The sequence below is a fragment of the Lactuca serriola genome, chromosome 7 (genome assembly GCF_051521515.1).
Source record: "Lactuca serriola cultivar US96UC23 chromosome 7, Lser_US96UC23_V15, whole genome shotgun sequence".
NCBI lineage: Eukaryota > Viridiplantae > Streptophyta > Magnoliopsida > Asterales > Asteraceae > Lactuca > Lactuca serriola.
The window spans coordinates 37,118,757-37,133,103 of record NC_136414.1 but is presented as its reverse complement, the minus strand read 5'-3'; the positions used below and the strand labels follow the sequence as shown (position 1 = coordinate 37,133,103).

Below are 14,347 nucleotides of genomic sequence, written 5' to 3'. Positions count from 1 at the left end.
GAATACACTCCCATTCTGCTAGAATACAATTTCATTCTTCTTAATACGAATTCATTTTGAAATAATATTATTGTTGACATTAATAACGAATTTAATTTGTTTCCATAAGAAAAATTATACTTATAGATATCATTTACTATATATATATATATATATATATATATATATATATATATATATATATATATATATATATATATAAATCATTTAATATGTATCTATATTTGATTAAATAACAATTTAATTTTTACAAAATTCTTTTTGTTGCATTCTAGCACACAATATGTGTGAAACATTTGAACCTCTCTCTCTCTCTCTCTTTATATATATATATATATATATATATATATATATATATATATATATATATATATATATATATTGTAAGTTTCTTTTTAGAGAAGGAGAAGGGGTATAAGTACATAATTTTTTAAAGGAGAAGAAGCCATTAAAGAACAATGGTGGAGTAAGAAAAGCAGAAATTGATGTTAATTGTTGAAAAAATACCCTTATTTATTTATTTTTTCTAAAAAAAGTATTGCTTTTAATAAAGGTAGATTAAATTAAAAGGAAGAACGGATACACAAAATTTTGAAACCACATGGACTAATCCCAAATGAATTTTAATGGTTTTTTTTTTAATTAATTTATTTATTTATTTTTTACTATACATTGATTTGGACAACCACAAGGATCAGTAACATAATTTTGTGAATAATTTGTAAAGAAATTGCAGAGATAAATTTATTTAATAGAAAATAACTCAGAAGGGTAACTAGCTATTGAGTTTGTTCATTTAGTTCTTTTTTTGTACCCAATATAACATCAAACTTGTTGTTTATGTTCATCATAACCCTTTTGACTGACTATCGCTTGTGATAGCCGGTTAAAAGGGTTATAGTGAATACAAACAATAAGTTCGATGGTATATTGGGTACAAAAAAAAAGGGACCAAATATGAACAAATTCAACAGTTGATTAATTTCCTGAGTCATTTTCCCCAAAAAGTTAAATGAAATTAAAACTAAAAAATATCAAAGATTGTAGTTTTCTTAGGTCATAACGTATATAAAGAGCATTTCGAAGGGGTAGCTTAGTCAAAACATGGTCTATGGTACGCCTACTGTGGTTAGCTGTCAACATCTCTCTGCAAAAGGATATTACTGTGCATGAGTGATATCTTTATTAGCATACAAAGTTATACATGAATAATGTTTTTTATGGGTTATGTTTTGAAAAGAAGCAATAATGAATCACATAAAGTTATTAATATGAGCATGAGATGGTGTGAGATTTTCTATAAATGAGTGAAGAGAAAATGACTAAGCAGGATAACCAATTGTTGATTTTGTTCATATTTTGTCCATTTTTTATTTATACCTAATATACTATCGGATTTTGTGTTTGTATTCACCATAACTGCCTATCACAGCTGATAGCCTGTCAAAAGGGTTATGGTGAACACAAACAATAAGTTCGATGTTATATTGCATAAAAAACAAAAGGGACCAAATATAAATAAACTCAACAGTTGATTATCCTCCTGTGTCATTTTTGTTTATTTAAAAAAGGTCATTTTTGTTTATTTAAAAAAGGTTATGGATAATTGCTATAACACGTAATCTTGCATAAGTTAATAGATTACTATCTCACATTTCTCAATGATATCCACTACTACAAAGTAAACGATGGACCCTACCACATACCAGAAATTTGATTAAAAGATCATACTAGACACGACTGAATATTTTGAAAGCTAGAGGACTTGGACTAATAAATTCTGATCAATATATCTGTAGAATCATTTAAGTCTTCAACCTAACAAAATTAAATACCTGTATTACTTTTGTGTACTTATTTAAACGAGAATAGATGTCTTCTATATTTCAAATTTAAACGATAGTATTTGTATTCTCTAACTCTAATATGATCATGAGGGTGATTCTGGCACTCTTTGCTATGCTTGTACATGCACAAGCTATAGACATTGCAAAGCTAAGGGTATTTGCAGCGAAGAACAATGTGTCTTGCATTTTTGTGTTTGGCGACTCTAGTGTTGATCCTGGTAACAACAATAACCTTATTACGGACCAAAAGGTTAACTTCTTGCCTTATGGTAAAGACTTCTACAATGGCCGACCTACCGGACGGTTTAGCAACGGAAGACTTGCAACTGATCTCATTGGTATCGTACTATTTAAATCATTTTCCGATTACCATCACCATGTACTTAGTTAAGTTACATCTGTCTAATACGTTGTTTTACAGCGGAGGCATTGGGTCACACGAAAACCATACCAGCGTATCTTGATCCAAATTTGACAAATGCACAACTTCCTAACGGTGTTAGCTTCGCGTCTGGTGGTTCTGGTTTTGATGATCTTACTGCCGAGCTCTCCGTAAGAACTCTTTAGATTATATATATTTTTACTCCATTCTAACGGAGTGTCTTGAACCAATGGTCATATATTCGATATTACTTTTGCATGATATAGAACGTGATATCACTCCCCAAACAATTGGATTACTTTCGGCAATACAAGGCAAGACTAGGAAGGCTAGTGGGGAAGAAAAGAGCTCAGAAAATCGTCACAAATGGTGTGTTTTTACTAAGCATGGGTACAAATGACTTCCTACAGAACTATTACATCGAGCCTACTCGTGCTAAGCAATTCACCATAGACAAGTATCAAGATTTCTTGATTTCTGCCATGACAAAATACATTAAGGTCTCTCCCTCTCTCTCTCTCTCTCTCTCTCATATATATATATATATATATATATATATATATATATATATATATATATATATATATATATATATATATATATATATATATAAAGTTTATGAAAACCAGAAGCTAATAAAAAAACATACAAAAAAAGATACTACAGTTATTGAATCATTTTTTTGACTTTATATATATATATATATATATATATATATATATATATATATATATATATATATATATATATATATATTAGTCTAAGATCTTTACTCTAAGTAGTTTAGGAAAAAAAATGTAAGAGTTCATACATCTAATTAATAATGTATTGGAGAGCCTCATACATCTATCGCAGAGAGGTTGCAATCTAATATGATGTTGGAATCTATCTCATTCCGTAGATAATATAATCTAATTTTAATTAAAGGTTGAGAAATGGTACAAAAGTCAAATTATAAATATGGTACTATTTATTAATTGTAACTAATTTATGTTATTGAACATTGTGTAATATTTTTCTGGAATGTTCAATAGCATAATCATCGATGATGTAAACATTCATTGTGGGAACAACCTAGTTGCTGATGTCTTTATCTTTAGTAGTGATAGAGTACATATTATTGTACATTTGTTGGTGGATATTGTTTTTAAAAAAGTGATGACATTGCAATAAAGTGTAAAGTGATTGTAAGAGTTGGTATGACATAATTGAAATAAGAATGCATGACATGCTAATGTGGATGATACTACAACATGTGTAAATATGACTTATTAACCTATTATGTTCTACTACAAACAAACCTTTCATTAAACTATAAACAAACTTTGCATTAATTGATGTAAGTAACATCGCTACATAGATTTTACTAAAAAGTTTTTGTATTATGTTATTTTTTTTATTATAATGCTAATTTATAAATAAGAGATAATGACATGAAAGGGTAACAAATTATACATTTTGTATGTATATTTGGTCACTTATTTTTTTTTATACACTTGCAAACCTTAAACTTGTATTTTTGTTTAAAGTATTTCATTATTACCGGCAATAAGAGGTAACACCTGTTTTGAGATTCCGACAATATTTTCGGGATTCCGTATCTCCAGTGACTTCTCCGGTCATCTTCTCCGGTAAAAAAACAATGTTCCAATCATGATAGCTTTTGAGTTCATCCATGGTTTTGGAACACATGTCAAACACATGAAATGAAGTTCAACCATGGTAAATTCCGAGTTCATTAATGGAAGTTCATCCATGGCAGAGTTTGAGTTTGTCAATGGAAGTTTTTTCAGGTTCTTGTTTCTGCAACCCGTAATCTCCTTCGAGTTTAAACCCTTCAAAACATATTTGGAATCAAATTTGTTTTTGGAACTCACATTTGAAATTAATTTTGTTTCTGATGAAGAAACCCTAACAAGAATCGAACTCGATTTTAGATATCGTTTCTAAATCCATTCATCTTCATCGATTTTAAACCTTTCAAACGAAATCAATTTCAAACACACTTATGAAATCAATTTTTTTTTTCTAATGGATAATTTCAAAAAAAAACATATTAAAACGAAATCAATTTCAAACACACAGATGAATAATTTTGTTTTTGAAGAAACCAAATCAAATCTGGAACCAAACAAAGAACCTACGAATCTGGAACCAAATCGAAGTTTGAAGGTTGAATTGGTCGGTTTTTGTCTGTGTGCCTCAGAACTCGCCGGAAACTTCATATTTAGCCGGAGAACATGTTTAGTCCGAAAAGACGCACGAAACTGGCAAAACCCACTATTACCGGTCATATTGGTACTTTTAAAACAATTTCAACAAGTTCATTGATATATCAAGCACAAAAATAAATTTAGTAACTAAATGTGTATAAACTCAAAAGTTGATTACCCTTATAAGTCATTATCCCTATATATAAATAAATGTTGTCTCAAAAAAACGAAACATGTGTGTATTACTCTATTTAAAATAAATTCTAAAGAAAAAAATATTTGTTTGTTCGTGTTGCATCAATGGAAACATAACTAAGTTTTTTTGATCGAAATTTTAGGAAATGCATGTCGAGGGTGCGAGGAGATTGGCAGTGGTGGGAATGGAGCCATTTGGGTGTATTCCACTCATTAAAGCGCTTAGAGGAACAGCTGAGTGCGATGATGTTTACAACAAGGTGGCTCTTACCTTCAACACAAAGATCAAAACACTTATGGCTACTCTTAAACCATCATTGGGTATCATAAACTTCTACACAGACATTTATAGTCTTATACTGGACACAGTTCAAAACCCAAGAAAATATGGTCAGTTCTTATGTTCAAATTATTTTGCATGTTTAACTCGTAGTACTAAATATAATATTGTAATTAAACTAGTAGTTTATTTATTTCTAGCTAGAATTACAAATTTTGAGAAAAAAAAAACTTGTATCAAAATCAAAATTTTATGCTAATACAATGACTTTCTTATAATTTGCTCATAAATAAACTACAGGTTTCATAGAGGCATCAAAGGGTTGTTGTGGATCAGGATTAGAGTTCGGGCCAAGCTGTAAAGGGTTGTCTACTTGTGTCAACAGAAGCAAGTATGTTTATTGGGATGCTGTTCATTTTACTGAAAGAATGTATAAAATTATTTCTGAAGAAGCTCTTCAATCTCTTATGAAGACTCTTGCTTAATCATGTTACAACCCCTTAACTAGTGTCTCTCTATGTATGTATAAGTGTACTAGATTTTGTTAAGTTTCATTATAATATGTATTTTATATGTACTTGTATTATGTGTTAACTATCTGTCATGTAAAATGAATATTTAGTTTTGTGAAAATGGTAGAATTATGTATTAAATGTCTTTTATGTAAAATAAATATTTAGCTTTGTAGAAATGGTAGCAGTAATTCTTAATTAAGTTTATATGTATGATTACAAGCGAATGCGACAATTTTGATTAATTATTTTGTGTACATGGGTCAATTTAGTTATGTTTTCTTTCTAAAAGATTAAATAAATGGATTTACATCAATATATTTATTAACTTATATGCAATCACTACAAGAAATGTTGGCATTACTGGCGACGCCTTTAGCGGCGACTCAGGACAATAACGGCGACATGTAATTGACGCGTTGCATGTCTCTGCTATTGCCCGGTGTCGCCGCTAATACTCACTTACAACAATCCGCGTCAAATTACCCTCATCCGTCCGATTTCTTTTCAATCTAACGGCTGTAGAGGAAAGCGAAAAGACGTTGATTTTTCCCTCGATCCTCATCGCCACTTGTCCTATTGTTGCCGCTAATACCTCCTCGTCGCCGCTATTGCTTGCCGCTGCTATTGCTTTAAATTATAAAAACAACTTAATAGCAACATACTTTTAGTGACTTAATGTTGGTCATTACAACTTTAGCTTTAATTAGGTTATTAATAGCAACATACTTCTAGTAATTTTAATTTAATTATAGAATAAAATTAAATTAATTTTTAAAAAATCAATAAAAAAAATAATAAATTAATTGTAAAATAAAATTAAATTAGTTTTAAAATCAAGTTAATATTAATATTAAAATAAAATAAAATTAGTTCAAAAAATTAAACTAATAACAAAAAAGAAAATATTAAATTAATTAGAAAATAAAATTAATTTACCTTTAGAATCAAATTAAGTTACCTTTATAAAATCAAATTAAATCAATTATAAAACCAACTTAATAACAACATACTTTTAGTGACTTAATGTTGGTGTTCCAGTGTTGGGATACTTTATGAATATTCTGCTTGATTTTTGTTTCCCGTAGAGTAAACCTTAAACACTAAATTATGTTTCAGTTGCATCATGTCTATTGATAAAAGCTGGACTACTAATCCACATCGTCAATCTCCCGAGTTCCAGCTAGGACTCGACATTTTTGTCGAGAGATCCATGTTACACCTAGATTGTAAAGGTGAAACCAGATGTCCGTGTGAGAAATGTGATAATCGTTACTTCATGGATCTGAAAGCAATGAGACGTCATGTTCGTATATATGGTTTCAGTAAATCATACAAAATGTGGATATATCACGGTGAACCTTTAATCCCTCCAGTTGTAAATTTCGTATCGCCAAGTAACGAGATGAATGATGTTATTGACGATGTTATGTGGCAGTCGAGAGAAAATGATACAAACCTCGATAAAGGAACCTCGAATACAGGGGGTAGCGGTGTCGATGATGATTTTGAAAAGTTGTTAGAGGCAGTCGAAACCAAGTTATATCCTGGTTGTACGTTTTCTTTCCTTGATTTTTTAGCAAAGCTGATGCATATCAAGGTCAACAACAAATGGACTGATAGTTCATTTGATCAACTCCTTGAGTTGTTGCATTCAACATTTCCACCAAACAACAAGGTTCCCCATTCACATTATTTAGCAAAAAAGAAACTGAAGAAGTTAGATTTGGGGTACGAGTCAATACATGTGTGCAAAAATGATTGTTTTCTCTTCTAGAAGGAACACAAGTCATTGTAAGTTTGTCCCATTTGTAAAGAGAGTCAGTGGATTGATAAAAACACCAAGGGTAAGAAAGTGGCTCATAAGGTGTTACGGTACTTTCTAGTGGCCCCTAGACTACGTTGTTTGTATTGTTCATGGTACACTTCCAAAAATATGATATGGCATAGTACTGGGAGATCAGAATATGGTGTTATGCGTCATCCCGTTGATGGAGAGTCTTGGCAAAAATTTGATGTAGATTACCTTGAATTCTCAAGTGAACCTCGCAACATACGTCGAGGGCTGGCAGCTGATGGCTTTAATCCAGTTAGAAGAGATTATGGAGGTGCAATATCCTTATGATTATTCGACTGTAATATTTCGGTGCAAGTGGTTCGATACGGGAGGTATTCCTGATGATAATTTCATCAGGATCGACACAGAAAAAGAAGCGCACCAAGATGATCAACTCATATATGCTTCGCAAGCCAAAAAAGTGTTCTATATCCGTGAGCCTGTTAATCATCGAAGAAACCAAAACAGCAACCCTCGTTGTGTCGTCTAGCATGTTAATCATCGATGTATTTGGGATCTACCATCCGACAATGCTCGTGTCCAAAATGCTTACAGTGACTCTGTCCAAGATGTTGACAATGTGGAGGCTGAAAATGTTGACATAGTTCAAAACAACTCTTCATCTGGAGCTAGACATTTTATCGACTTCTAAAAATACTTTCAAAACAATGTTAAATATGATGATGAAGACGAGACTGAAGTACCTCCGCCAACGGGTAGAATCGATAATGTTTCCGAGAAAGAGACTGATTACGATGATGACGATTCTGATTATAACACTGATTAAGAAGACATTGAAGTATATGATGAAGACTCTGATTATAAAAATCATATGTTTTTTTGTAATAGAAATTTTATTTGAAATGTACCTTTAATTCATATTGTTTGTCTAACTTTTATTTATGTTGTTTGCCTATATTGTATATCTTACAATTTCGCAGGGTAACTAACTTTTATTGTATTTCTATATTGTACATCTTGCTCTGCCTGTGCCTCCCAAATGGTGTCCAACACCGGAGTTATCACCGTCAACCTCATACAAACGTCTCATATCGAGGCACTCTTTACCCTACGGCTTAGGGCATCGGCTATAACGTTAGCCTTGCCCGGGTGGTACAGGATCTCGCAATCATAATCCTTTACCATATCCAATCATCTCCTCTGGCGCATATTTAAGTTGGGCCGATCCATCAAATATTTCAAGCTCTTGTGGTCCGTGTATATGGTAAACCGAACCCCATACAAATAGTGACGCCAGATCTTGAGGGTGAACACCACTTCCCCCAACTCCAGATCGTGGGTGGGATACCTCGTCTCATGAGGCTTCAGTTGCCTCGATGCGTATGCTATCACGTGCCCTCTCTGCATCAGCACCGCACCCAACCCCGATATCGATGCGTCACAATACACCACAAAATCCTCCATCCCCTCAAGAAGGGCTAACATCGGGGCTTCACATAATCTTCGATGAAGTGTCTCGAATGAGGCCTACTACTCAGGACCCCAACTAAAAGCCACGCCCTTCCGGGTCAACCTGGTGAGAGGAACGACAATCTTGGAGAAATCCTTGATAAATCTCCGATAATAGCCGTCCAACCCAAGAAAACTCTTGATCTCGGTGGGGGATCTCGGCACCTCCCAACTCATCACAGCCTCAATCTTGGCCGGATCGACCAATATCCCATTTTGGTTGACGAGATGCCCCAAGAACTGGACCTCTCGTAACAAGAAATCGCACTTGGAGTTTGGCGTAAAGCCTCTCTGGTGTCAAAACTCCGAGGATCTCCCTCAAATGCTCCTCATGCTGCTCTCTGTATCTCGAATACACCAATATATCATCGATGAACATGATCATCGAACGATCCAACATCAGCCTGCACACCCTGTTTATGAGATCCATGAGCGTCGTCGGTGTATTGGTGAGCCTAAAAGGAATCACCATGAACTCGTAATGCCCATAACAAGTCTTGAACACCGTCTTCTGGATATCCTCATCAGGCACTCTCATCTGATGATATCCAGACCTCAAATTAATCTTGGAGAACCAAGACGCTCCCTGCAACTGATCAAACAGACTGTAACGTCCAAAATTTCAAAACAATTTAAACTTTTCAAAATCACCCATTTTATTAACATTGTTGCAAAAAGGTTTTCAATACATTATTATGCAGAGTAATTTCCCAGGTTCATATCATAAAACACCAACACAGGGAACGGTACGATCATGCCTTTGCCTTGCCACAGACTCTTGAGAACCTGAAACATAAAACCACAACTGTAAGCCCGAAAGCTTAGTGAGATACCCCCAATATACCAACCACATAAACGCCCTTCCAGGCCACAACCTTCCGGTCCATACATATCGCCTTCCGGCCCATAACATATTGCCTTCCGGCCCACAACATATTGCCTTCCGGCCCATAGCATAAAATGCATACATAACATAACAAATCATAGAACGACCCTGCATACCGGGTCACACCCCAGATCTAGCAATCATACGCATAACACATAATCATATAACAGTTCACAGTTAGCAATTGATCAACATATCACATAACATAGCATTACTCTAATCAAGATACCGGACTAACCAGTCACTAGCATAACATAATCATAGGAATCAGTCAACATACTAATTACAAACATACGCCTTTCCAGGCCATGACCTTTCGGTCCACATAGTAATGCCTTCCGGCCCAAAACATGTATTGCCTTCCGGCCCATAACATATCAACTGGCAATTACCCGAATTTCCATCCGATAAAAAGGTTGGCCTTGGTGCCATAAACCCTATCGATATAGTGAGGATAACTCACCTCGAAACTGCCGACTGAACAGATAGCTCAAGCTGCTCCGATCACTGATACGATCTCCACCTCTGGATAGCCACCAATGCACTGAACTCAAACGATAAACAACAATTACCAAAATATCCCTGGAACCACTGGTAAATCCTTGGTCAAAGACAAGGTCAAAGTCAACCCCTGACTGACCCTACTCGTCGAGTCAACCCTGTGACTCGCCGAGTCCCCATACTCAGAACTTCACTTAACTCGCGACCTAACTCGCCGAGTCACCCCAAGACTCGCCGAGTTCAACGACTCTGAGTCCACTCGCCCTTGACTCACCGATTCCTTAAGATTCCCTTTCTACACGTCGAGTATCCCCTTTTTACTCGACGAGTTCTTCCTGGAAGAATCGCGGGGCCACCCCGACTCAACTCGCCGAGTCTGAAGAACAACTCGACGAGTCCCCGTCAATCTCCAAGCTACTCGCCGAGTCTGTTCATCAAACTCGTCGAGTCCATGCCATGCAGTCGATCAAACTGCTTCCTGAGATAAGTATTGTCCCGAAATACACAAGGATGGGACCTTCTGGACCTCTAAGGTCCTAATACAGGGTTATAGTCATTTGGGGACTAGGGTAACACTTAATCTAATTACAAAGGGGTTCCATAAACCCTAATTCCATGACACATCAACATAGCAGAGCATAATTCGAATTCTTACCTGAATAATGTGCCCTCTGTGTCCCCAAATCCTCAGAACGTGACTCCCTTGTTGTTCCTTTAGCCAAGCCCTTCTCTTCCTTGCACCACAACCCTTCCAAGATCAACAATGGCCCTTAAACTTAGCTCCAGATGCACCCAATCGACTTAGGGTTCTTCTCAGAAGGCCAAAATGAACAATGACGGCCAATGAGTCTCCTTTATACGTCCCAAACCTGAACGGTTAGGGTTTTCGCTAAACAGCGTCGACTCGCCGAGTCCATATCTGGACTCGTCGAGTCCAGTCGCGATCCCGCGACCAAGTCTGCGACCCTACTCGGCGAGTCTAGGCTCCAACTCGCCGAGTCCCTTCTTAAAACACCCCCAAATCATAGTTATATCGATATTTGAAATTCCGGGCTGTTACACAGACCATCGATCCTCGGTAAGGGGTAACGGTTCTTGACCGTCAAGTTGTTCAATTCTCGGTAATCAATGCACATCTGGTGTGAACCATCCTTTTTCTTGACAAAAAGGATCGGTGCTCCCCACGGTGAGCTACTCAGTCGAATAAACCCCTTCCCCAGCAGCTCCTGAGACTGTGAGGATAACTCCTGCATCTCTGGTGCCACAAGGCGATACGGTGCCTTGGTAATAAGCGCCGCTCCCGGAACTAAATCGATGCGAAACTCCACTTGCTTCTCGGGAGGCACACCCGGTAACTCCTTGGGGAAAACGTCCGGCATTTCTCGCACTATAGGTACATCACCAACCGAACTCGGCCTCTCCGCAGCCACTCGTGTGTCCATCACATAGGCCACAAACCCAGTACAACCGTACTGTAGACTCTTCCTCGCTCTAGCAACCGAACAGAACGCTGACCCAGAACGGGTACCCTTGTCGTACACCGTAAGAACTCCCCCACTAGGGTCTCGTATGGTCACCAGTTGTCGCTCGCAGTCGATAACCGCTCCAAATCAGCTCAACCAATCCATGCCCACGATGACACAGACATCCCCCATCGCAATTGGGACCAGATCAATCGGGAACTCAACACCGAAGATCTCGAGTACACATCCTCGAATCACATCAGTGTCATACACCGCTCACTCGTTAGCTATGGAAACTCGTAGAGGTCGACTCAATGCCTCTCGACGGATACTGATGTGCTGAATAAAGGCTAACGATACACAAGATTGACTCGCACCCGAGTCAAATAACACCAAAGTAGGTACAAAACTCACAAGAAATGTACCTACGCATATCATAATATGAGCACATTATCTCAAACTCAAAATTAACACATGAAAGAATACATACTAACCACGACATTGGGCGTTGCGCGGACCTCCTCCGCTGTCAACTGGAAGGCTCTCCCGCGAGCCTTCGGTACCTCGGCCTTCGCTGGCCGGATCTCAGTAGCTCTAGCAGTTGGTGCAGATCCATGTGCTAATCCCTGCAGTGGCTGTGGGCATTCGGCCTTCCGATGGCCAGTCTGGTTGCAATGAAAACAAACCGAGAATCCCTTGGGGCAATCCCTCGCAAAATGCCCCTCCTTCCCACACTTGTAACATAACCCAACTCTGCACATCCCCTCATGGCTCTTTCCGCACTTCCCACAAGTGCGGCCCTTCGGACCCCAGATCTCGAATCAGCGGGCTTTGCCCGCTTGGTTGACGGCTGAGTATGCGTCGGTCGTCTGTCCCTCCTCTGAGACTCGACCTCCTCCCTGACCTGACTCTCCAACTCAATCTCCCTCTTCCAGGCATTTGCCTGGAGCTCAGCAAATGTTCGGTATAACGAGTTCACCACGAACTCACGAATATCCCTCCTTAGTATGCTCAAGTACCGGCTCATACGTGCCTGCTCAGTAGACACGCGCTCAGGGCAAAACAACGCCCTCTCATGAAACATCCTTTTAATCACTGTCACAGACTCAGTTCCCTGCGTGAGGGACAAGAACTCCTGGGTTAGACATCCCCTCTCCACAGGGGGAACATACTCATCTCGAAACATCGCAGTGAACCTCTCCTAGGTCACTGTGGTAAGCTCTGCAGTAATGAAGTCCGACATCACAAACTTTACACCAGTCCTTCGCCACCAAGCGAAGCTGGTTCAGTGCAAATCGAACCCTCAGATGTTCCGGACACGAGCATGTGTAGAAGCATCCCTCGATATCATAAATCCATCTCATCGCAGCAATCGGATCCTGCGTCCCATCAAACACCGGTGGCTTCGTGTTGCTAAACTCCCGAAATAGCAACGAGTCACCCAACTGCGGTCTAGCAGCAGCAACAACTGCAGTAGCCATAGCAGCCGTAACCTCAGTAACCACTGCGTATCTCTCTTCAAACGTCTCAATCAAGGTGGTCTTAATAGACCCAAACATCTCCGGTATCTTCGCGTAGATAGTTGCAGCCACCTCATCGTGCATCATCTGACGAAGCTCCTCGTCACTCACGTCGCTGGTCTCTGGTCCGTAGTGTGTCGCAACCATGATGTCTCTGAAATACAACATAAAAATATCAGAGACTCACTCGAGTGTACTCGCACTCGATAACTCAACCCTACTTTCTCCCTAGTACCCTAAGGATTCTTACTTGGACTGCGCACTGATCCGGTGTCTTCAGTAGTACGGGCCCTATACTACCGTCCACACCGCATCCGTATTCACCCCAAGTGCTCCTCCTAGGATCCCAGATCACAAGTACTCTAATCTCGCTATGTATAGGCTACTCTCCAGCAGACCTCTCGTAAGCTCCTCGTTGCTACCTACTCACTCTCAAGCATCTCATAGTAGCAGTAATCTCCTAGGCTAAGGCATCACAAATTAGGCCACTCTATTCCTAATATGAATACCTAGCCTACTCTAGTATGCATAACATATCATATCATATCTCATAACACATAATGTTAGGGTATTTTGGGAAATCACCGTTTGGGCGCTGGTTGATCGTACACATTGCTCTGATTTGCTCGTTTCAAAACCTTTTACTCTTGTAGAAAAAAAAATTTATTGTGAAAAAAATTCTCAAATCCTCAGTTTGAGTTTAGATACGCCCGAAGGTGCATCCGAATCCCTCAAACCAAGGGTCTGATACCAACTTATAACAATGTAAATTTTCAAAACAATTTTTCCATTTCAAAATATAATAAAAATTCATATGTAATATCAAAATCCATGTACCAACATCATCTTAATAAAAAAATCCCAAGATCTCAATGTAAATAAAACTCCATCTGTGTGTACGGTCATGTCGGTGCCTTCCCGCGATCCTCACTGGTACCTGAAATACATAACACACAACACGGTAAGCATAAATGCTTAGTGAGTTCCCTAAAATACCACATACAACACATACGCCACTCGAGGATACAGTACGACCCTCCGGTTGATGTGTCTCAGCAGGACCCTCCAGTCCCATAGCTCGTTGGACCCCTCAGGTCCGGTCTGTATCGTTGGACCCTTTGGTCCGGTCTATATCGTTGGACCCTTCGGTCCGGTCTATACAACACATAGCATACATATATCACAATGCACATAATCTCATACATACACATAGCACACAGGACCCTCCGGTCTACGCATAG

The 14,347-nt window shown here is 38.1% G+C and overlaps 1 protein-coding gene across 1 annotated transcript; it reads left to right on the top strand.

Moving 5' to 3' along the window:
- The first annotated feature begins 1,882 nt into the window (after nucleotides 1–1,882).
- LOC145062936 (GDSL esterase/lipase At5g45950-like) lies at nucleotides 1,883–5,550 on the top strand. The gene is made up of 5 exons (XM_079010526.1): nucleotides 1,883–2,185; nucleotides 2,269–2,399; nucleotides 2,496–2,729; nucleotides 4,781–5,027; nucleotides 5,218–5,550. The coding sequence occupies exons 1-5, from the start codon at nucleotides 1,927–1,929 to the stop codon at nucleotides 5,400–5,402; spliced, it is 1,056 nt and encodes a 351-aa protein (XP_078866652.1). The 5' UTR covers nucleotides 1,883–1,926; the 3' UTR covers nucleotides 5,403–5,550.
- The last annotated feature ends 8,797 nt before the right edge of the window (nucleotides 5,551–14,347 follow it).